This window comes from Trichoderma virens (assembly GCF_000170995.1).
Source record: "Trichoderma virens Gv29-8 chromosome Unknown TRIVIscaffold_5, whole genome shotgun sequence".
In the NCBI taxonomy this organism is placed as follows: Eukaryota; Fungi; Ascomycota; class Sordariomycetes; order Hypocreales; family Hypocreaceae; genus Trichoderma; species Trichoderma virens.
This window is the reverse complement of record NW_014013744.1, coordinates 1,335,417-1,358,409: the sequence shown is the minus strand read 5'-3', so window position 1 is coordinate 1,358,409 and position 22,993 is coordinate 1,335,417. Positions and strand designations below refer to the sequence as shown.

The following is a 22,993-nucleotide window of genomic DNA, read 5'->3' as shown; positions in this document are numbered from 1 at the left end:
CGGCGCCGCTGCTACTGGCCCCGGCGACAAAGTTTGGCTGAACGTTGCCCAGCTTTGCAGCCGTCATCGGACGCCTCTGCTTAGAAGAGGGACCTGGGGATTCTAATGGCCAGTGATTTGTTGCCAACAGATGCCACAGAGGCGGAGCGGGTGATGCAACGAGTCTGCAATGCAACACGCCATCATCTGATCTAGCATTGCCTATCCAGACCAACAACGGACCACCCGGAGAAGGATTGGTCTTATTATTGGTTCTCCAAGAATAGCTCCAATTGAAGCTCTGGCTTCGGGGGACCCTCCACTAACTGCTGTCACTTGCAGCACGTTACAAGGGGCCATAGATGGATGATGCCCAGAGACCCTGGATTTGTGTAGCACGGGCGGCTTCTCGTTTGTCTCAATGGCCAGATTTCACTTGGGAAAATATCTGCAAGTACTACGAACTCATAACAGCATCTTGTCAGCATTGTAGCGGTAGAGCTCTCTTACAAGCCCTTTGATTGACAGGGGTCGACCTTTGATGGCTGTACCCAGCATTGCTCTAAAGAGTAATTCCCTCTATTCACTGCAAATGGTTGATTTTAGAAGTGTTTGTTACGAGATAACTGACTAGTCTATCACGGGTTTTATCAGAATTGGGTTATCTGGACTAACATGGGGAGCTCAACTCGATCATCATGCTGGGTATTTATACCGCAACATTTGCTGTTAATGCTTGACCACTACACTGAATCGTTTCAAAACTGTATTGAACTGACGAATTGCATCGTTACAAGCTGACTGGGGGAGAGAGGCGACACTTTGCATTGAAAACACAGAGAGTACCCATGCTGGTAGATATCATTGCTCAGAAGTGGCACGGGGAAACTGGGTAAAGTTTGCCCATTTCTTCAATTTTTCTTCATACAGTTGGACTGATTCCTCGACGAGACGCCTACTGAGTCAATCTGCATCAACTTTTCCTGCAGGCGATTTTGTTGGTGGCATTCGAGGTTTTGATATCGCATTCGAGCTAAGGCTGCTAGGTTTCCAACTACCTGGTCGTTGAGCGGGCCTCATCGTATTCTAGACTTCCTAGCGTGACCGCTTGGTAAACTCTACATTTTGCCGCGGACAACTCCTGCCTGCTGCCTCTTACATGCATGCTGCGTTATAAGTCTCTGCAGATTATCCACCGCCGCTGAAGACCAATCCAAAGTGTGTTGCCTCTGCTTTGTCAGATCTCGAAAGTCGAGTGCTTTGCTCTCTCTAGTCGACTATGCATGAGATCCAGCAGCAAGATAACGGCGGAAGGCCGTATAGGTCTCACCTCCGGCCGGCATGTGTCCCCTGTCGCCGGAGAAAGTCACGGTGCCAGACCGCAGGTGATGCTGCGGTGTGCCTGACGTGTCGTGCTCACCAGACTGAGTGTTTTTTCCCTGGAGACTCGCAGACTTCTGAATCTGCGGAACCTGCCCGCCGCCGCCGCCGTCGAGTGGACGCTCGGCCGTCGCCTGATGCCTCCAGAGCAAGCCCCTCGAGGGTTGCACGAGGCGCGGCACCATTCCACGGGAATACAAAGGCTAATACCTCGGCGTCCATGATCGGAACGAGAGGCACATCCATGGGACGACAGAGCTCAATGGCAATGCCAAACGTGCCGCCAAGTTCCATCGCCAGCATGTCGAGGACAGACCATGGAGAAGAATCAACTCTGGCCCTGGGCTCCGATGATGACCAACATCTAAATCTACATATTGTAGGGCCAGCCTCCACCAATGATAGCCAAGTTTTGTCTACGTATCTCTCGGGTATACCCGGAGCTACCCGGAGCACCAGAATGATCATCCCGGAGCCCGCCAGCTGTTCGCGTCCAGTTCTATTCACCGAAGTTCAGAAGAGGCCAGTGGGCCTCAAGTTGAATCGTAGTTTCTCGGCAGAGAAGTTGGAGATAATCGAAAAGCTCTTGGAGCCTCATAATGAGGCTGTTATTGACGAGTTCGTCAACCTTCCTTTTCATATGCCAATCTCCACGTAGCTGACTCTCTTCTCCTTGTAGATACTTTAGAAAAGTGAATGTGTGCCTTCCACTGCTGGATGAAGTCTCATTCCGGCGTCAATATCAGGAAGACAAGACACGAATTTCGCCAGCGCTGCTGGCATGCCTATATGCCCACACGATTGTGTACTGGCAAAGCTCTCCAGTCCTGAATCGTTATAGGTGTCCGGAGAGTCGCTTCATTTGGAACCTCGCCAACGAAGCGGTATATTCCGAGCTTCACCTATCACCTGGCATGTCTATCATCAAGGCGATTCTACTGAATGTTGGCGGACGGCCCACCACTTCTCTGATAGGCAACGGTGTGCTTCTTGGATCTGCAGTCTCTATGGCGCATTCGTTAGGGCTGAACCACAACCCTCTGCCATGGCAAATTCCGCAGCCAGAGAAGTATTTGCGCATGAAAATTTGGTGGGCGCTGTTGGTTCATGACAGATGGTACGTGTAACGTCCCGCCGATTATTGAGACTGTAGAAACAAAGAGAAAGTTAAATGGCTGACTTACAAATGTCGAACTGCAGGACAAGTTTGGCACATGGAACGCCACCTCATATCCAAAGGTCTCAATACGATGTGCCTCCGCCCACTCTAGAATATCTTAGCGAAGGCTTAACAGATGAAAGTAACCCGCGCGCTGAGCTTAGAACCAGAATCTTCATTTCACTGGTGACTTTGAGCGAAGTGCTTGACCGATTTCTGCAGTATGTATACTGCGTCGGACAAGATAAGCAGACCACAACCGATCTCGAGCACGCATTGCATCGATGGGTTGAAACATTGGAGGGACCCTGTCGCCGGATTGTTCTGCGCGGGTCTCATCTAGATATTATTGGAGCTGCAAATCTTCGCCTAGCATATTTGACCGCCAAACTGCTACTGCAGAGGATACAGCTCGAGGCTGAGAAGCAAGGGGACAGCGTTAACGAGGAGGGAGTGATGAATCGGTATTCCGCGGCACGCATGACATCTGAAGAGATTTTGATGCTCATTCAGGACTTTCAGCCAGAGCACCTTGGCGACTTCTGGATGCCCGTCAGCTCCTTTTCTTTTCCGGCTGCCGTCAATTTCTTGCTGCGGTGCGCGCTGGAGACGGAGAACTCTCCCGAGGGGCTGGCCCAGAGCCCCTCGTTCAAGATTGCCCGCGACATAATCACCACGCTTCGATCACACCAGGAACAGTACAGGTGGGATTTGGGCGACATCTGCCTTGCCCAACACGCTGAGATTGTGGAGAAGATTCTGGCGGGCGTGGCGCCGGATGAGCAAGGCGGGAGTAATAGCAGCCTGGAACTCCAGGACTTTGACGCCTCGATCCTGGACCACATCTTCCCAAGCGTATGGGACCCGTTGCAAAACGCCTGGTAAATAAAGTCAATGCCTAGCTTTGGTGGGTAAACTGGAGGAATAGGGGACCCGTAGAATAATACGGAGCAGTCAGTAAGCTACGGGAAAGATGTCTCCCGCGGGAAACTTGTTGGCCGCGGCGAAGCTAGAAAAGCAAGCAACCACCACCGCGAAGATATCCACAAAGATACGATATCGGAAGTAGGCTAGAAAACCGCTGAGATGAGGATTTCGTTTTTGTATATAAAGAGTATAATGCCCTTGGAGGCCGGGTGCTGTTGGAGTTCGCATCATAGAACAGTCAGAGCGGAAAACAAGAGTTGTCTGCCAGTACATTCTTCTTCAACAAATAAAGAGCAATTCTTGACATCTCCATTGATCCTTTTGAGATTCAATTGATTTTCGCATTTATTATTTGTATCCATTTATACAAGAATTCACAATGGCTCCAGGAGCTCTCGTCGAATCTGATAGCACTCTGCTGGCTCCCACGTCGGGGAAGCTCGACATTGCCCCTACGCTCTACGCGGGAGTTGACGAGGAGCAACTCCGTGAAAAGTCCAAGGCACATCTGATCAACTATGGCACCAAATTTCACGACGACGTAATTATCGGGTCTCGCGGAATGTACATTTACACAGCCTCTGGCCACAGAATCCTTGACTGGACTTCAGGCCAGATGTCTTGTCTCCTGGGTCATGGGCATCCCGAAATTGTCAAGACTATTCACGACCACGCCATGTATCTCGACCATCTTTTCTCGGGCATGGTTTGCCCTCCTGTTATCAGCCTTGGAGAACGTCTTTGCAAGGCTCTGCCCGATGGTCTGGACAAGGCCTTCTTCCTCTCCACCGGCGGCGAGAGCAATGAGGCCGCTATCAAGATGGCAAAGGTGTACACTGGCAAGTGGGAAATTGTTGGACTCGGCGCTTCCTGGCACGGCATGACTGCCCAGGCCCTGGGAGCTCAATACCACTTCGGCCGCAAAGGCCAGGGCCCAACTATCCCCGGCCAATTCATGCTGCCCTCCCCCAACGCATACCGCTCCGAGTTCCGGAAGCCCGATGGATCCTATGACTGGGAGGCCGAGCTTGACTACGGCTGGCGCATGATTGACTTGCAGTCTACCGGCAACCTTGCCGCCTGTATTGTGGAATGCATTCAAAGCTCGGGAGGCATGCTTGTCCTTCCTCCCGGATACCTCAAGGCCATGAAGAAGCACTGCGAGGCAAGAGGTATGCTCCTCATCGTCGACGAGGCACAGACCGGAGTTGGACGATGTGGCGACTTCATGGCCATCAACCACGAGGATGTCGTGCCAGATATCCTCACTCTGTCCAAGACTCTGGGCAACGGCCTTCCCCTCAGCGCCGTCATCACCAGCGACGAGATTGACCGCGTCTGCACTGAAAACGGCTTCCTCTTCTACACTACCCACGTCAACGACCCTCTCCCCGCCGCCGTCGGCGACAAGGTCCTCGAGATTGTCTTCCGCGACAACCTCGTCCAGCACGCGCGCGAAGTCGGAAAAGTCCTCCACGAAGGCCTCCAGAAGCTAAAGTCCCGGTACGGCTGCATCGGCGACGTGCGCGGCCGCGGCCTCATGGCCGGCGTCGAAATCGTCGCCAGCAGAGAAACCAAGGAGCCCGCCCTGGAGCTGGCCAAGAGCATCGGCGACACGGCGTACAAGTTGGGCGTGTGGGCGAATCTGAGCAGCCATCCTAGCTTTGGGGGCACGTTCCGGATTGCGCCGCCGATTACGGTGACGGCGGAACAGATTCAGGAGGGCTTGGATATGCTGGAGAAGGCTTTTGCGGAGACGGAGGGGACGATGCCTCTTTATTAGATGTGGGGGACTTGATGAGTTGCGTGATATCTAGGATTGGACTTGATTGAATTGGTTACGAGCGGGTTTTTGGTATGGGGGATGTGAATTTCGGCGCAGGATAACGAGAATTTTTGGGTGGCTTTGTGTAAATAAATGCTCCATTTGTGAAGAATGGAACAAGAAACGATAATACTCTTGAAGAGATAGTGTGGGAGCAAGACTTATCGCTAGGTATTTGAAAACATTTGTTTAACTCAGTCAGAAAAGCAAACGTGGAGGATAGTTCCATCAAGATATGAATCATTTTACCCAGGACACCATCGAAATGAGTTAATTCAATCACAGTGAGAGACTTTAGATATGGCGGTGAGAAGAAAGGGAGAAAGGTATCATTCATAAGCTCATCATCTATCCAGCAAATTTTGCAATTCGTCCGTCTTGCCCCCAGTCATTGAATCCATGTTCTGCCATGTTTTTCGCTCGCTTTTTCATGCATGGCGCTGAACAATGCAAAAGTAAAATAGAAAAAAAGTTGCCCAAAATACTCTGAAAAAAAAGACAAAAATGTATCCCACTGAAAACGCCTTGCCGTTGCAGAAAAATGTTTTGTTGTAAAAAGAAGCCGCCGTGCTCGCTCGCTCGCTATGCTGCAACGTCGAGGATTTTTTTTTTTTTTTTAAAAAAAAAAAAAAAAAAACAAAAGAAGTGTTTGCTTAAAGATTGTAACTGTGAGTTTGGTTCAGCATTGTGCTGGTTGGTCGGAGGTAGGTGGTTGTAGTCCGTGTTGTAATGCCATGTGTACGAAGTTTGTATGTGTGCCGCAATGATAATGTTGTAGTTCAAGACTATGAACTCATCGTGATCGCAACTTGAGGTGTGGGCTGAGCCGTCTAGAGATGCCGCGCACAGCAACGCCAAGAACCATCAAAACTTCCAATCCGACAATGCCCATCCAGACAGTGTTGAGAAGCTTCTCTTCGTAGTCGGAGGAATAGCCGTTGAAGTAGCCAGAAGACATGGAGTAGCTAGAAATGCCCCGCGCCATGATGGGTATTTTTGTGTGGATCGATTCAAATTTGAACAAAATAATGTAAACAGGCTCAGAGAGGCGCTTTTAATTGCTTATGCTGAGGAGCAGACCTGGGGCAACCATGTCAGAATGGGTCATGAAGAGAGGAATATAAAGACAGCAGAAACCAGGCTGATCTGAGAGATATTCGAATCACTGAATGCCCAACTCGAGCCCAACTTCAACATCCCCGCCGCAAAGGTCGGTCACGAGTGGCACACGAGAGTGGCGGCAAACGGCAAATATCGCAAAGGATCGGACAAGGCCTTACCGAATCTCAGAAACATACCAAGTACAAGCAAATGGGGCACGGCACCGCTGGCTATAACAGCTATACTCGCGGCTCCAGGATGTCGATTTCCAGTCCTGCTACAATCAGGACCCACGATCAAAGACACAGGTGCTGATCATAAAACTGGTTCAAAGGCTGATATATGATGCAAAAATCTCCAGACTCTCTGAGAGCGGCGGTCGGGGCGCAGAGGTCGAGTCAGTGCTAGTTTGCATGCACTCAAGTGGATTCCGCTCTACAAGATGTGCGTCGCGTGAGCGTAAGAGCTGGCTGCCCGTACCCTGTCCTAGCCTGATCAAGCAGCAACTATTGGTTGGCTACAACGAAACAGGACATTTGACAGTTGAACCAGATCTATTCGGAGGGGGTTTGAAAAGAGACAAGAGCTGGCCGAGAGGCCGAAGAGAGAGAAGGACGCTGAAGCAACCGTGGCTTTTTTTGCCGTCTTATGGTGTTGCTAGTCCTCCTGCTTTGTTGGGGGATAATTTTTCCTCTTGGCTATTTTGCCTTTGCCTTTTCCATATTGACGGGATGCCCTTGTCATCTTTAAGCATTCAGCCCCACGTGCAACCACCCTCATCCTGTTTGGGGCAAAGAGATTTGATGTGAGACGGACGAAATGAAGCCGTTTTGCGGTTGCCGAAGGGTGGGGCCGCATCCCGGGCGAGAGAAACATGTTTCGGCGTCGAGCTTGCACTGGCAGCGCTCTTGGATGCTCTATGCCCTTGCCAGCTTCATCATTTCCACATCCAGAGCGGGTGTTTTTCCTTGTCTTTGGTACGTGCGTAAAGAGGCTGGAAAATCTCGCTGCTACTGTAGCTAGGACTTGCAGCCCGCCAAGGGTCCAACTCACGGCCCCCGCCTCTTATCCCTGTTGCGCCCTATGGGGTGTGTAGCCGCTCAGCAAGGGTCGAGGCAACTGATGAAAATGCGGTGACGCCGATTCATACAAGTACAGCACATCCCTCATTTTGCAGTGGCGATGGGAGATTGGCCTGCGAAGAAGCGCGTTCTTCCTTGTCTTTCCTCCCTTGAGGCGCCATGAATCGAGATGGCATCAAGAGGTAGTTGAGGCGGCGAAATGAGCCGCAGTGGTGCGTAGCAATGAACTTCTTTGAGGCAGGTCAAACTACTGTCTGTAGCTGAGGCGGCAGCGGCACTAGCCGCAAGCAGGGAGGTGTAACGGCGTTATTGGCAGTGCTGAGAGCAATTTCCTTGTCAATGGCTGGCTGTAAGACATGTTCCAAATTACCCAGATTATGAACACACCACCTTGCCCCTCGACATCTAATAGAAACGACCAGAATTATGCAGTCGAGATCGTGGCTCCGATCACGCCGAAACCATAAATTGACCAATTCCGTATTGTCCTGCACACGTATTATTGGTGTCTTGTTTATTGCCTGACGCTCAAAGCGGTTCACGCCATTACTTAGGCCTCGCTTAGATATCGCCGTAGCCCGCTCCGTATCCAAGTCGCTTTACTCCAGACTTGGACTCCGTACGGAGCTTGATGGCCATGGGGCGATGAACGATGTGGGACTTGTCTGTAACTTGTACGGTTTGGATTGATTGATGCCAGTAGATGCACCTGTATGTCGTCTGAATGATTCATTGATGTGCCGCGTAGGATGTAAAGGTGGCCTCGCCTGTGCCATCAGTTTTGATATCTCCCTGTCGATCTACTCGAACACTTAAAAGAATCAAGGTCTGCGTGTTGTGTTGCTGCTTGGTCACTGCTGTTCTCTAGCGATGAAGTCACTCAAAACAGCTATCAACTGTTAGCAACCAGGATACCTTGGGCACAGATTTGCCCTAGGGAGCTTCAGAATCGTCTACCGTCTTAAAAAGACAGCAGCACTACACTTGGAAAGACTTCATGCGCATGAATAGGAGAATGTTGGTCCGTAGTCAGCGCCATGTTTCAACTGTGGAGTTGAGATGACGGATATGTAGCTTATATGAAGCCCGTCGAACCATACAGATGACATTGTCCAGTAGCTGCTGGACTGCAGAATTCGAGGCTCTGTTGAAGTTTGCATTTCATTGATACCAAAACGCAATGAGATGCAGTACCCAAGGGCTGCAAGAATGATTATTCATGATGTACATCCATCCAGATGTGGGCCAAGGGTCAAAGGAGAAATCTGGAGATTTAGTAGTAAGGAGTGTGGAGGGACGAACACCCAAGGTGGTGTTTCAAGTACAGTAGAGAGTCATTCACGTGATATTGACGATTCGTAGCTGCCCATTAATACGGCGGGTTGCATGAAGATTGGGTCTTTTCACGCTCAAGGGACGTGATCTAAAACGCATTCTAAACTCGGAACCAATCTTCTATAATTACCAATCTGAGCAATCAAAAGCATACAAGATTGTGGCGCAACTAAACAACAGCTAGCGCAAGCTCGCCGCCAGACGAGCTCATCTTCCCGTCTGACTAGCCTCTCAGCGGCGTGTTTTTTTGGTGAATGGGACTTGGTCAGATCGATCAGCAGATCCTCTGATCTATTCCGTAATGTGATGTGAATGTTCCTGTGGATGGATGGTCAGCGTATTCGCAATCTCCAATCGACATGGTTTTGTGGCTCTAGAGACGGCCAAGCAATATGATTTGAGTCTACTGTAGATACGTGTGCTTGAGATCTACATTGTGATAGATAGATACATGGCAGTCTCTACTGCATTTCAAGCAGCAAATTAGCTGCCTCGCATCATTTCTTGGCTCTCCACTTGCAGCCGCGACAAGGAACTTGCATGTGCTGAGATTTGCCTTGTGGACCCGTGCCTTGAATCAGGTCCCGTCAAATGGCATCACGGGTGCCAATAAGTTGCTGTCGTGAAACTCAACCTGTTTGTTATGGGACATCACTGCTATGGCTTAGCATCCGTACTACACTATACAAACTATAGTACTCCGTATCTTGTAGTAAATTCCAGAACTCTTCATTTTCACATGCTCAGCGAAACTCGAAGACGTCATCCATCGCACCATGCTGAGCCACGGCGGATATTGATTGGGGCCCCAAAGCACAAAGCACTGCGAACTGCACCGCCACATATGGCTCTAGCCTCACCCCCTTCTTCATGATGACGTCGCACAATTGCCCCGCCGACACCCCTCAATCAAGCTCTCTTGAGGTGTTGCGATACTAAATTGCGCGGCTGGTTCCCTCCAGCTAACCTGAAAGCCACGATACGTAGCCCAAACAGGAATCCCATAAATCGCCACGTTTCTGCCCTTGCATCACCTTGAAAGCATTCTATTCTATTCCTACTCCTCGAAACCTCGAAGCACCGCGACATAGCTATCACCATCAAACCCCTATTCTCACCAACTAGCAAAGATGACTACCACCGTCCACGTCGAGAACATTGCCGCCGCAACTGGCGATGCTGAAGTTAAGGACTTCTTTAGCTTCTGGTTCGTCCACCTGCAGCTTTGAACTCTGATTCTGGGAGCTTAGGCTAATGATTTCATAGCGGCAAAATTACCGACATTAAGGTTACCACCGAGGGCGAGACGAAGAGCGCAGAGGTCACCTTTGAGAAGGAGACGGCCATGAAGACGGCGCTTCTCCTCAACAACACACAGCTCGGTCCCAACCACATCAAGGTGACCAGCGCCTCTGGCGACTCTGAGGACGATGGCTCGCACTTTGCTCGACAGGGCAACAACAACGATGAGATTACTCAGGAGATGAAGCCCCGCACCCGCATCCTGGCCGAGTACCTCGCACACGGCTACGTTGTCGGTGACGCAACCATCCAGCGCGCCATTGAGCTGGACCACAAGCACGGCGTTTCGTCGCGATTCCTCAGCACTCTCCAGGACCTGGACAAGAAGTACCAGGCCACCGACCGCGCCAGGACGGCCGACCAGAGCTACGGCATCTCCCAGCGCGCCAACAACTTCTTCACCGGCCTGGGCAGCTACTTTGAGAAGGCCAGCAACACACCTACTGGCAAGAAGATTGCGCAGTTCTACATCGACGGCTCAAGACAGGTGCAGGATATCCACACCGAGGCCCGGCGACTGGCTGATCTTAAGACGGAGGAGCACGGCGGCAGCGCGTACAAGGCGGCTGGTTTTGAGAAGGTCTTTGGCAAGGAGAAGAAGGAGGAGAAGCCTGCATCTGCTCCTGCGCCTGCCGATGCTACCACTGTCCCTGGAACAGCCGCTCCCGCTTCAGGAGTCCCTCCTACCGATGCCAAGAGCGGTTAAAGGAACAAGAGTCAATAAATTAATCGCGGGGTTATGTTACAAGTTGTGAATATTAGTCTTCTTCTCATGATTAGTTCAGATGATTTCTTACGCGAGTGTTATGGTTTCAAATCACGGGCAAAGGATAGTATAGCGACGCAATGATTGATGCTACGAATGACTATTGTACAAAATACCAATCTTTCCCCTAAGCATTCAACGGAGTGTCTGTGACAATGATTAGTTGTGAGATGCTGGTTACGCGTCCACCCTGGAGAAGCTCTCACAGTTTCCAGGTTCCCTAGAGAACTTGTGTTTAAGCACATCGTCCATTGGCCCCTTGGGGTTCGATGTGAGACACTGTCGCGAGTTTTGTGTTAGAGATACTTTATGCGCGACGGAAATAAATTGAATTTTTCTTGCTTACATCAAGCTGGGACTTGGGGTCTTTCTGGCTGGCCTGGCTGAGTTCTGTCCCCTTGCCAGATCCAGGCGGATCCTGTAGCTGGGCGCCGCTTTGGCGCTCGGGAGGAGGAGATTGATGTCCCTCAGGCATGATGATTTGGCGATGCGATTGATGAAACTGGTGAGGAAGAAGCTTTTGGGCTATTTTTGAAGAATGTTGTACTTGATAAAAATGTAGAAGTTGGATTGTTTTCTTTCCCGCTGTTTAAATGTTATTACGCAAAGATGCGGTAGATGGCGTTGACGTCAGAGCCGTCATTGGTGGGTGATTGCATCATGTTGATGCCACAAAGCGATGAGATGGATAAGAGAATACTCGCAAACTCGATATGTGTAAATCAAATATGGAGCTTTATTAACTTTTCATTTGATTGGAGCCTTTTTGTTGCTTAGGTATTCTAGACCGAATGTTGTAGTCATTTCGATGATCCAAGTTTGGTTGGATTGCGTGCACAACTTATACGGAGGATAAACTCCGTATCATGACCATGACAATCTTTTTGGCGGATGCTTCTTCGGCACGCATCTATTGCCTGTTTGATAAAATGGAGTTTGCCTCGTACCAGCCACTGCCTGTGGATCTTTGCCCTTTAATTATTATTAATCGAGAGAACAAGACGTCGTGGAACAATACAGGTGCAAGGCGATGCATGTCTCAGTACTTGAGGCAAGGAGTTGATATTATTAGATAATTTCTCGAACGAGCGCGAGCCCCTGGTTTACAAACCCCACAGGTGCGACTCTTGTGGTTTAATGCTGCATAAGATGTGAGGTTGCGATAAGCCTGAGAAGGAATATCGCATAGATGGAGGACATGTTGAGAGCTGCGATCTGGCGTGGTGAACGCATGAAAGAGCTAATACGGCAAGGACAGGTTACACAAACGGTCCAAGTCATTCTATGGATGTCATTGATACTACCCAAGGTGCATACTAGGTACCTACAAAGGTACTTGGCAGTAGCAGATGAGCCACGTATCAGCATTAGAACTGAGACTTTCTACCCGTCTAGGTACGACCGTCCTTGGTTGCGCAGCTTCATTCACACATGCATCAAAGTATGTAAGTATTAGTAGACCGCATCAAGCCGCATCAAGCTTAATGCATGCACACAATGAATGGATGCAAGCTCCAGTACCTGCCTGTACTCGTACGAACTTATGGCGGCGCATGTCCGGTGCAATGCAAACAAACTTACTTGTAACCCCCTAAAGCACTGCCTCCAGTGGGCTGCTCGGGTAACGTTTTAGTGCCCGCGGCCACCACATTTCCACTCACCCCGCACCTAGTCGTGCCGCTCCTCCCACCGAAGGGGGTGCCTTGGCCGTATCGACAAATCTGGTGACCTCGGAGAGCACGTCTCTCTTGTCTCAACCCGGTCTCGACGCTTCAACGACACACCGCATCTTCAATTTCGTTTGCCGGCTTGTCTCTGCGCGACAGAAGCCCTGCCGATCCGGACAGCCACCGCCATCCGCAAGGACGTTGAACGAGATTAAATCGCATCCAACAGCGCTCCAGCCAAGAGCAACGGCACAGGAAGGGATCAGGGAACAAGAGAGAGAAAAAGGGTGCGCTCCGTACAAAAGCAAAGATGCCAGATTTGAACTCGGTGCCTCCCTCTCCTCACGTCCTGGCCAGCGGCACACCTTCTCGTCGTCAGTCGGCCAACCTGCAGTCCGCATCGTCGCCGCCATCTGCGTCCGTCAACATCCTGCCTTCCAACCAGGCCGCCGTCAACCAGCACGTTCCCTCGCAGGCTCTCCCGTCTCCCGGGTTTCCCTCACCTCAGTCGCCCATGGGCTCATCCGATGCTGCAGTCGGGCCAGGCCCGGGCCCTCTGCGCCACCCGAGGCCGCTGACGGCTTCTGAGCTTCATATGCAGCTGGAAAAGGAGCAGGAGGCAGTGGTATGAAGCCCGTGATAGTGATATCGCCATGGTGCGACCATCGACTGACCATCGACAGGTAAATCGTCTGACCCGCGAGCTCTCGATGCTTCGGGCCGCCCACAATGCGTCGGTCGTTTCAAACGCCTCGTCGACGTCGAATGCTACTTCTTCCCACGACCCCATAGTCGAGTCGTCGCTCTTGTCTGGCTCCGGATTCTCGATTCCTACTTCTCGCCGCCACCACAGAACCTCGTCTTCTACGTCCCAGACTTTCCCCAACTTTGCCTCGTCGTACGAAGCTCGAGCTCGAACATCCCATCCCGCATCGCTGTCACGGCAGAATAGCAGTGCATCTCGCAGAAGTCAGACGGGATCGCCCGCGCCAACTAGCTCTATAGACCCCTCGACCTATTTCCATCAGCAGAGGAACCCTGCCGCTGCTAACTCCGTCATGATGAGCTCTGTGGTAGCTACTCCTGGTAGCTCCGTTCTGGGTGACCAGATGAGCCCTGGACTGATGCCCGCAACGCTGCGGTACGAGGAAACGGCCTTTTATCGGCAAGAATTGGACAATGCAAAGAAGGAAAACGAGGCCCTCAAGAGGCGTATCCGAGAGCTGGAGAGGCTCGTCCGAGAGAGACGGTCGAGTGATGCCAGCAGGAACAGGAGCGACAGCGCGAGCACCACAGCAAGTGCAAGTGTTGCGCCGGGTGGTGGCGTTAGTATCGCAGGCCCTCGAGAGAGCATCTATGGTCATGGCCGAGATCGCGAGCGGGCCAGGCAAAGCACCACAAGCTTAGCCGGCGGAGTAAGCATTGGTGTTCCTGATGAGGAGGTAAAAGTAGGCGAGAGCGCCGCAAGTGGACGGCCAGGGAACGACAACCAGGGGTAATCATCGATTATAAACGACTAGATTATATTTGCGAGACGGGTGGGCATACTATGGAAGACTTGGGCTCTATTGGTACTGAGTGGAAGATACTATTGGCGTTTCGGAGCTTATTGGCGAGCCTCTTGCGTTGAGTCTCAAAATTGGTTGGCTTTTCTTTTCTTTCTTTTTCCTTTTTCTGTTTCTCTACTCAATATTCTTTTCCTCTAACACTGGATGCGGCAAAAAGACCGATGGCCTTGGCAAATTAGCTTACTCTCCTTGTGCCCTTTCTTTTACAGCACAGACAAACTAAAGTAGTTCGATGCAGAGTTATATCTCAGCTTCAGCATCAAGAAATAATGATTTATGAACCAATAGTTATAGTATTACACAGTTCTCGCTCTATATCATTTAAACAAGAAACAAGAAACTCAGCCATTCTCCACTACCATCCAAGATACAGCCATCTGGGACAAAATGTAACCAAGGTTTGGTAACTATATGGTAGGATGAATAGGGCGTCTTAGCCAGAGGATGCCGATTCCTTACGAGACGGCATGATCTTGAGCTTCTTAGCCTTCTTCTTTAGAACATGAAAAAGAGCTTGGTCCTCGTCCGAGTCATCGTCTGAAGGTCGGTCACCCTTTCCCTTCGTCATTCGCGGTCTTTTCTGGCTCTTCTGCAGTGATTTTCTGTCTCTGAGGGGCATATCTTCCGAATCCGAATCTACTTTTCCAGCGCCAGCGGTAAGTAGACTTTCTTCTTGCTGAGGAAGCGATTCGGCAGCTTGCTCAGAAACCTGATTGCCGTTGTTCTTGTTGTTCTGATCCTGAGCGCCAGCGTCCTCCTGGGCCTCACGACCTCGTTGGTAATTTTCATGGAGGCGAGCAAAAACGTCGCGGATGAGCTGTCGCATTGAGACGCGCTCTCTAGCAGATGGCGTGGCCTTGTAGACGACGGCGACGGCGCAGCGGAATATCCATGATTCGTACGTCTTTTCCTCGAGCATCTTGGCGAGCATGGCTTTCTCCCCGGACAGGCTTTCGTTCTTGGCCTGCAGCTCTTTGAATTTGTTTTTTTCTTGCTCGAGTTGTTTGGTCAGGGCATCGTTGGCGGCCTCGAGGCTTTTCCGATTTGCTTCGTGATCAGATCTCTCTATTTTTACCAGTTTCGTCAAGCCCTCCAAGCTCAAGGTAAGCTCAAGGCTCTTTTTCTTCCAGAACTCGCAGTTATCTTGTAATTCTTGTGCTCTCTTTTCCAGCTCAAACACTTGTTGAGATAGAGGGTATTTGTTGGAGAATGGATTGCTGGTTTCATCCTCTGCTGAGGAAACGTCCTTGGACATTGCGGCACTGTCCCTTCTCTCAACACTATTGCCAAGAGCTGTTCTCTCCAGATTCTCCTGATAATTTACAGACGTTTGGTCGTCGTTTTCCCCATCTGATTCTATTGAAGATAGCATCTTTATGTCTAGAGATTGAGTCTTCACCAGCATATTCTTCGTGCAAGGGGGCTGAATATTAGAGCCTTCATCGCTGGACTCGGAGTATCGTAAAGAAGGGCGTTCTTTTTTCTTAGCAATACTTCGTGTAGTAATAGCCGGAGGCATTATTCATGCTGGCAAGTTGAGCAACTGCGTAGAATGTTGTCACGAAGGAGGTCTGTTCTTGAGGGACGATTTGGAAGATGTTGAGCGAGCAAAGCAAAGTTGAGACAGATGTAGAAATCCGAAAGTTCCCAAGAAGATGAGAAGAGAAAAATAGATTAAGATTTTAGGTTTTGTCTCTGGATTTTTATCTCTCCGTTTGTAATCGTGCCCACTTCCTGTTGACTGTGGGGGAATCAAAAGTGAGCAGAGGGTGAACACAAGTTTTGAGCAGGTGAATGGAGTCGCGCGTTTGCTTTATGGATATATACATAAATCACGTAGAATTGAAGCATGTAGAATTTAAATCCTCTATCAGTATTGCTTTGTGCTTTATGGATTCTGTAGAGCTTATCTTTGGGCATTGCTTAACTTGGCCTTGTGCGTAGAATCCTCATTTCCTCAAGCACTTGTTTCCGGTTAAGTTATGTATAAAATAAAGTAAATGTATTTGACCACATATTTATTGTGAACATCAGCAGCTTACCTACCTTTCGAGAAGTGCCTTATTGCTATAGATGCATATACCCTCCCCAAACGTCACACAACAGACAGGCAATCTACATTCACTTAAACAAGAGCAGCTGATATTTTTGATTATACTTTATTTTCTCCTGTGTTTATTTCTACAACGGCAGACGATTATCTACTCATTCAGGTCGAAACTTTGGAATATTTGTTTTACAGAAGACTGTCGGATACCAAATCCAGCCCCCAAGTTGCAAACCCAGCCTCAGGCAAACACTCTCAATCTGCCTGACGATCCAAAATGACACCCACAGGATCCTTAGTCTCTCCGTCTCCCCACGTCGCCTCCCATCCATGGTCTGCCAAATACACCTTCCAAGCCGCGTCATCGTCGTCCAGCCGGCGCGACACGTCAGGGATGACGAAAAAGGCCACGAGGGCGCCTAGCACGGCAAACGCGGATCCAATGAGGAAAGCCACTTGGTTCCCCTTGTCTGGATTGCTGGCGTACTTGTTGAGGATAGCCGTGAATACTTGTGTCCCAATCGCAGCACCGGCTTTTGACCAGGCGCTGATGAAGCCCATCATCTGGCCCCGGATGGACGTGGGGAAGCATTCCGAGGCAGTCAGGACGACGGTGCTGCAAGGTTCGGGACTGTTAGCCATCTTTGAGAAGAGGGGGAGATCAGGTCTAACACATACCTTCCAGGTCCCACCTCGCCGAGCGTCAAGAAAATGCCATAGAGCACGACAAACAGTGGGAAGACTGTCTGGATAGGGCCAATTGCACCGCCCAGGATAAACCCAAGTATCGCCTGCAGGGCAAACCCGAGGGCCATTGTCTGCCGTCTCCCGATCCTGTCGGACAGATAGCCCCCCAAAAAGGGGCCCGGGATGTAGAAACAGTTGATAAGGACACCCCATCCCAGAGACTTTACAAGACTCTGCCCAACGTTGGCACGACTGATGATGGTTGAGCTAAAGATTCCGAAGGGAATAGAAATCCAATTGTACAAGAACCAACTGGCTGCGGCCCCTATCAGAGGCCGGTAGTATCGCTTCAGGGCCAGCCAGTACGGCACCCTCTGCTTTCTCATGGCAGACTTCCGGTAAGCTGTAGCAACAGCCATGCGCATACGGAACCAAAAGATGCCAAGTGGAGGGATCGCACCCAGGGCAAACGACGTTCGCCAGACAATGTAGTACTTGTCCTCTCTCTGGCCAACGCAGAGCAGCAAAAGGAGAGGCACCAGCCCGCCCCAAACATACCCAAGGTCAGAAGAAAGATCAGCCAGCATGGCAAACATGAAGCCGCGGTGCTTGCGGTACTGGCCGCTCTCGTCGGTAGCTTCGACGGCGCCGGCGCCGGACACGGGATACTCGCCTCCGGCCCCAACGCCGGCAACGCCTCGAGCAACGATGAGCATCCAGAACAGACCTTTGGGAGAGGAGCCGTTGGCAGCAGCGGACATGGCGATTCCAAGGACAAGGAGGATGGTTGTGGCCACGGCGCCCGTCTTGCGGCCCAGTTGGTCGACGATGACGCCAAAGAAGAGCATGCCGATGATCATACCGATGAGGAAGGCATTGCTGAGGCGCGAGTAGATGGAGTTGGTGAGATCATCTGGGTAGATGACGCCGAGAAGAAGTTCGACATTGCCTATTACGGCGGCATTGCTATGATGAGATGAGACGGAGTGCTTCATGAGACACCAAGAGAACAAGAAGAAGAATGCCTTACTAGCCGTCTGATCCAATGGCGAGACCAGAGAACAGAACCATCAACCAAACTGAGAGCTTGCTGTAGTATCCCTTGACAGACTCGGCTATACTCCCCGCTTCAACATCGATGTTTTCTTTGCTTTTCTCAGACAATACTTCATCTTTGGTTATCTCGGCGGCCACTGGCCCGCCAACAGTCTTAATCTTGGTGTCAGAGGATATGATTTCTGGTTTGGGAGCCTCACTCTCCCCTGGTCCAACAGACATGATGGCAATTGCTACTATTGGCACACTAGACTCTCTCCTTCACGTAGGTTCGTGATGGTGTATGTGCACGCGAGCACAACTTACAAGAAGAGGGGTTGTTGGAGGAGGAGGCTGCATGTAGGGTTACATGCGCACCTCTCTCCTCCTTTTGCATTCTTCTTAGCAGACATTGACTTGCGGCACATACAGGCCACTTGCTTCAGACACTATCCGGTTAATCAAAGAAGAGATCGGCATAAGGCATGATTGTTTGCCTGTCAGATAACGATCTCCAACTGACTTCTCCGTGCCTAGTGATGATAGCTAGAAGTACTAGCGTGGCCAAGACGACCCGTCCGTTTCTGACGGTTCTGCTCTTACATGAAGATTTCATATCATGTCGTCTCTTCAAGAGCCATGTCCTCTTCTCCACTCTACCAAGCCATCCCGAAGCCTCTCGTTCTTCATGCCGCCTAGCAATGAGCGCCAACTTCTGTTTGTGGTTTGTGGAGTGTATTGAAGCGCCAATCCAATGTTATGAATGCTTTCCCAATCCAGTTGGCCGATCCGTGGCTTGCAACTAACTAAAGCTTTACTGACAGCCAAAGTGGGGGAGAAGATAAACACAAAACGATGCTACATCAAGCATACTCCGTAGAAATTGCAGCTATTCCCGCGTATGATACGAACAAGCACTAAAGTTCCCCACGCAAGAGTCCACATTAAGCAGCGTTAAACTCAGCGCAGCCTATCAATTCACTGCAAGGAATATTACAGAATACCATACAGGGGATACGTCACACCTTTGATCTGATTCTTCTTGTAAGACGCACCTTTCAGCCTATTAGCCGACAAACAAACCGATACAAGTTCCCCGAGACGATCATGCCTTCATTTGGAGTTCATCGTCTTTAGTTCGTTCGGAAACGATACCTTTGGTTGGAAATCTCCGGTGTCGCAGCCGAGACATGATTTACAACTGTGCTGCATGCATGCTTGGGTAATCGTGAACTACAAACCAAGAGCTGGCTGCACGAACCCCATGTTATGGTTGGAACTTTGACTCTTTATCAACAGAATTGAGGCTTGCGATTGGCTCTCTATGCCTGCTGGGAGGACTTTGATGAGACATGATGGATTACCGTATCATCAAAGATGAAAAGGGTGTGTCCCTTCCAACGACATCTTCACCAGTACCAGAGTTGTCACAAACAGCAGCATCACAACGCCGACCTACAGCCTCCAAAAGGTTCCGCATCTCCATCTTCACAATCCTTTCCCTCACAGCCCTCCTCATCTTCAAAAACGCCCACAACAGCCCCTTCTCTCTGTGCACTTCCCACCACCGCCCAAACGTCGCCAAAGTCCAGCAATGCTCAATCAACAACTTCAAATCAGACCTCTCATTCCTGGATCCCGCACAGCCCATCCAGGCCGCCGAGTTCCTCCTCCGCAGAGACCGTCTCGCTCAGGCCCTCGCCGCCAACAAGGTCGATGCTTTCGTCCTTGAGCCGGGCTACACGTTCCAGTACTACGGTAACATCTCGCAGCAGGATTGGGAACCGTGGGAGCCTGAGGAGCGGCCGTTCCTCATGCTCATCATGCCGCAGACTTCGTCCGACGGCAGCGTATCTGCAAAGACGGTGTTCTTGTCGCCGCATTTTGAAGAGGGGCGTGTTCGCATGCTAGGCATCCCGTCTCGTGACCCGGAGCTGGACATTGTCATCTGGGAAGAGCACTGGAACCCGTACACAACACTGCTCCAGTCGAAGCTCTTCAGCGGTAACCAGGCCCCCACGCTCATGGCCGACGAGGAAATGCGCGACTACATTGTCCGCGGCCTCGACGCCGCGGGCTTCCGCACCGTCGGTCTGAGCCCCGAAGCAGAGCTCGTCAGGCAGCTCAAGACGCCCGCCGAAGTCGAGCTCCTGCGGGCCGTAAACACCGGCACCGTGGCCGCCGTGCGGGCCATGCGGCCGTGCCTCGTCCCCGGCCTGACGGAGAACCAGGTCACTTCTATTCTAGACCAGACCATGCTATCCATCGGCTTCAGCCTCTTCTTCAACATCGTCCTCTTCGAGGAGCATGGCGCGCTGCCCCACGGCGGCTTCGTCACGGGCGACAAGAAGCTGACGTACGACACGATGGTCGTCATCGACGTCGGCGCTCACTACCTCGGCTACTCGTCCGACATTTGCCGCAGCTTCATGATTGACGCACCACCAGGGAGAACACACTCCGACCCCCTGCGGACCGAAAAGGAGAGCGTCTGGAGCATCGTCCTGGACGCGCAGACGGCTGCCGCCAAGGCCATGAAGCCCAACAACACCGCCGCCAGCGTCGACATTGCCGCTCGTTCTGTGATTGAAGCTGCCGGGTATGGATACGGATTTACGCATCGTCTGGGCCACGGCATTGGCATCAAGGCACACGAGTCTCCGTATCTGAACAAGTGGAATACTGGCGCGCTGCTCCAGCCGGGAATGGCATTCACGAACGAGCCGGGCGTCTATCTGGAGGGCAAGTTTGGGGTCAGGCATGAGGATATTTACCTGGTTAAAGAAGACGGCGAGGCAGAGCTCCTCACAGGTCAGCGGGCACGAGGGATGTATGAGCCTTAAGATTATATATAATAAAAAAAATGCAGGGGGGTATCATTGTAAACTAATATCTAAAGATGTTTACACCACTTTTTTTCTCCCGTTATATACAATGCTTCCCAACATGATGCGCACCATAACGCTATGCAATTCCCAACTACGCCTCTACCGATTCTCGATGCAATGGGAAGCCGCTCGCAATCGCAGTACGCGGCAGGTGCTGCAACCACGGTAAGGCATCGCCCCCGGGAATGGGACTATGATTCAGACTACAGTCGACGTAGACATTTCCATCCAAGTAGACCCAATTCGACACCTCCGTCATGCTCTCCGCCACCAATCCAGGAAAGGGTGAAGAACTCAAAGCGGCACAAAACCAAGACATTTGTTGAAAAACTTCGGTGAGGGTATGAATCTTGGCACTCAGGCTCATCCTGATCCATGAGCCCTCCGTCTCTATGTGAACAAATCTCAGGCCAGGGCAGAGCACGCCCTTGCCATCGCTGCCGTCCCAGAGAGACATGCCTGAGAATGCATCTCCTTGGAGGAGCGAAGACGCTGCGCTCGTGAGTGCTTCCTCCACACAGCTCAACACGACGGATCCGCATTTCGGCCACTGCTTGTCAATGTACTCGGACACGGTTGTGCAGGCATGCTCAGTGGCCGTACCTGTCACCACAGGTAGAGATGCGAGACGGATATTTGAAAGATCGCCAAAGCCACCTAACGGATTGAACAACTGACACTCGAACTTGAACTGGACAATGTGAAAGCCGTCAGGCGGAGGAGGGCCGGGCCTTCTCAACACAATATCCCAGATGGCCGACTCGGCAAAGTGGATCTGGACATAATGTGGAGACAGCAGCAGCCTTTTCATCTCATCGATGAGCCCTCTGGCTGCATCCCCGGTTGTTATAAGCGTATGGAGGGCGCGGGCGATTTGATCCGGGGATCCTCCCGGCGACTGATCGGGGAACTCGCGGTGCCAGAAGCCGCACAACAGCTGCAGAGCCAGAGGGAAGTCGATGCCCTTGGTGTTGGTCGACCATGTCAGGGACCTTCTCGATAATCCCGGGCCAAGCTTATCGAGGATGCATTTGGCCGTCTCGGGACTGTTTAGGATAAGCACGAGTTGACGGACTGGGCCTTCGAACAGCAGAGTAACTTGACGAGAAATCTGAGTGCCGGAGCCGTGGTCGGAGTTGCTGTAGAATCGGAAAAGCTCGTCCCACAACTGCCTGACGAATACCGATATGAGCCGGTCCAGCACTCGATCAAGGTTGACCCGAACTCTCCGATCTGGGAAATAGTAGTGGGCTAGCAGCTCATTATTCAAGCCGTCGGCCAGAGCCTTGGCAAAAGCGGCAACTAGAGCCCCTGCAACCAGGGGTGGGAGCTGGACCTCGATGTTCTTGGCCTGCTGCGAGAAGCAGGTGGGAAACGGGGGGGTTGGCGGCTTGACGGGTGCATACGAGGAAGGGGGAGCAAGGCCTGTCTCTGGTATCCTAAGGGTTTCAGGACAGCCAGGCGGAGGTGGCATGTCTGATCATGGCTGTGCAACAAGAGGAGAATGGCGACGGGTGCGGTGGTGATGTGAGGAAGTGTATATGTAGGTGTGTATAAGACGCATCACCAGAGGTCCAGAGGTCCACCAGGGATCGATAGAGTGCAGGTTTAAGCTTGACCAATCCTTGCCATGCGAGCAGAAGAAGCCGATCCAGTATCGTCTCGCATGCAAGCCACGCCCAATGAGTTTCCAGTCGCCATTTTATCCAGTGCTGCACCTGAGCAGGCAAAGTCGAGCTTTGCGTTGCTGACGTTGCAAGCCGTCGAAAGCATTGCGCGTCCCGCTTCCGAGCTAAGGAAAATGCGTCTCCAGCTCGCCACACGTTGCCTTTTTTTATCGACGTCTCCTTTTTTCTTGCCCCAGGAACAACAATGCGCCGAGACACGCTGAATCAGTTGCCTTTCTTACTCTTTGCGCTTTTCGTAAGCATTTTCGTCTTGTCTGAGCGTTGACGTTGGGGCTGCAAATTTCGCCGAAGCTGCGCGTCCCGGACAGGCGACCCGCTCAGCCGCTGGAATAGGCAATTTATTCGAATGCGAGCAATACTGATACGAGAGCATCGCGAGTGAAAGCGGCAGTAATTGCGCGCAGCTGGAGCAATACGCCAATCTTGGAAGCACAAGATGAGCACAACTATTAAGATTATTAAGATTCAGTGATAAGAATGTGGGTTCTGGGTGAGTGACCCGGCGCTTGGCGGGTGGGTGACGTACCACGTGAAAGATTTGGTCGGGTACGAGTACC

General features: G+C 51.3%; 10 protein-coding genes across 10 annotated transcripts; 5 read left to right on the top strand and 5 right to left on the bottom strand.

Moving 5' to 3' along the window:
- Window positions 1-1,258: 1,258 nt before the first annotated feature.
- Window positions 1,259-3,403, top strand: TRIVIDRAFT_63931 (uncharacterized protein; the record flags this gene model as incomplete). Its single annotated transcript, XM_014102384.1, has 3 exons — window positions 1,259-1,977; window positions 2,039-2,476; window positions 2,560-3,403. The coding sequence occupies 3 exons, from the start codon at window positions 1,259-1,261 to the stop codon at window positions 3,401-3,403; spliced, it is 2,001 nt and encodes a 666-aa protein (XP_013957859.1).
- A 421-nt stretch (window positions 3,404-3,824) lies between these two features.
- Window positions 3,825-5,228, top strand: TRIVIDRAFT_37668 (uncharacterized protein; the record flags this gene model as incomplete). The annotated part of the gene is made up of 1 exon (XM_014102383.1): window positions 3,825-5,228. The coding sequence occupies one exon, from the start codon at window positions 3,825-3,827 to the stop codon at window positions 5,226-5,228; it is 1,404 nt and encodes a 467-aa protein (XP_013957858.1).
- A 289-nt stretch (window positions 5,229-5,517) lies between these two features.
- Window positions 5,518-6,343, bottom strand: TRIVIDRAFT_215852 (uncharacterized protein; the record flags this gene model as incomplete). Its single annotated transcript, XM_014102382.1, has 1 exon — window positions 5,518-6,343. The coding sequence occupies one exon, from the start codon at window positions 6,253-6,255 to the stop codon at window positions 6,064-6,066; it is 192 nt and encodes a 63-aa protein (XP_013957857.1).
- Window positions 6,344-9,740: 3,397 nt separating this feature from the next.
- On the top strand, window positions 9,741-10,986 carry TRIVIDRAFT_215851 (uncharacterized protein; the record flags this gene model as incomplete). The annotated part of the gene is made up of 2 exons (XM_014102381.1): window positions 9,741-9,995; window positions 10,055-10,986. 2 exons carry the CDS (start codon window positions 9,919-9,921, stop codon window positions 10,794-10,796), a joined length of 819 nt encoding a protein of 272 aa, XP_013957856.1.
- TRIVIDRAFT_220896 (uncharacterized protein) lies at window positions 10,984-11,331 on the bottom strand (the record flags this gene model as incomplete). The annotated part of the gene is made up of 3 exons (XM_014102380.1): window positions 10,984-11,003; window positions 11,063-11,135; window positions 11,203-11,331. 3 exons carry the CDS (start codon window positions 11,329-11,331, stop codon window positions 10,984-10,986), a joined length of 222 nt encoding a protein of 73 aa, XP_013957855.1.
- A 1,502-nt stretch (window positions 11,332-12,833) lies between these two features.
- On the top strand, window positions 12,834-13,992 carry TRIVIDRAFT_118023 (uncharacterized protein; the record flags this gene model as incomplete). Its single annotated transcript, XM_014102379.1, has 2 exons — window positions 12,834-13,148; window positions 13,207-13,992. Coding segments are annotated over 2 exons (1,101 nt in total), but the record flags the coding sequence as incomplete, so codon positions are not given.
- Window positions 13,993-14,524: 532 nt separating this feature from the next.
- On the bottom strand, window positions 14,525-15,610 carry TRIVIDRAFT_63935 (uncharacterized protein; the record flags this gene model as incomplete). Its single annotated transcript, XM_014102378.1, has 1 exon — window positions 14,525-15,610. The coding sequence occupies one exon, from the start codon at window positions 15,608-15,610 to the stop codon at window positions 14,525-14,527; it is 1,086 nt and encodes a 361-aa protein (XP_013957853.1).
- A 656-nt stretch (window positions 15,611-16,266) lies between these two features.
- On the bottom strand, window positions 16,267-18,103 carry TRIVIDRAFT_190581 (uncharacterized protein; the record flags this gene model as incomplete). The annotated part of the gene is made up of 5 exons (XM_014102377.1): window positions 16,267-16,272; window positions 16,427-16,754; window positions 16,817-17,791; window positions 17,856-17,926; window positions 17,993-18,103. The coding sequence occupies 5 exons, from the start codon at window positions 18,101-18,103 to the stop codon at window positions 16,267-16,269; spliced, it is 1,491 nt and encodes a 496-aa protein (XP_013957852.1).
- A 1,112-nt stretch (window positions 18,104-19,215) lies between these two features.
- TRIVIDRAFT_190580 (uncharacterized protein) lies at window positions 19,216-20,703 on the top strand (the record flags this gene model as incomplete). Its single annotated transcript, XM_014102376.1, has 2 exons — window positions 19,216-19,246; window positions 19,448-20,703. The coding sequence occupies 2 exons, from the start codon at window positions 19,216-19,218 to the stop codon at window positions 20,701-20,703; spliced, it is 1,287 nt and encodes a 428-aa protein (XP_013957851.1).
- A 136-nt stretch (window positions 20,704-20,839) lies between these two features.
- On the bottom strand, window positions 20,840-22,222 carry TRIVIDRAFT_37041 (uncharacterized protein; the record flags this gene model as incomplete). The annotated part of the gene is made up of 1 exon (XM_014102375.1): window positions 20,840-22,222. The coding sequence occupies one exon, from the start codon at window positions 22,220-22,222 to the stop codon at window positions 20,840-20,842; it is 1,383 nt and encodes a 460-aa protein (XP_013957850.1).
- Between the last annotated feature and the right edge of the window lie 771 nt (window positions 22,223-22,993).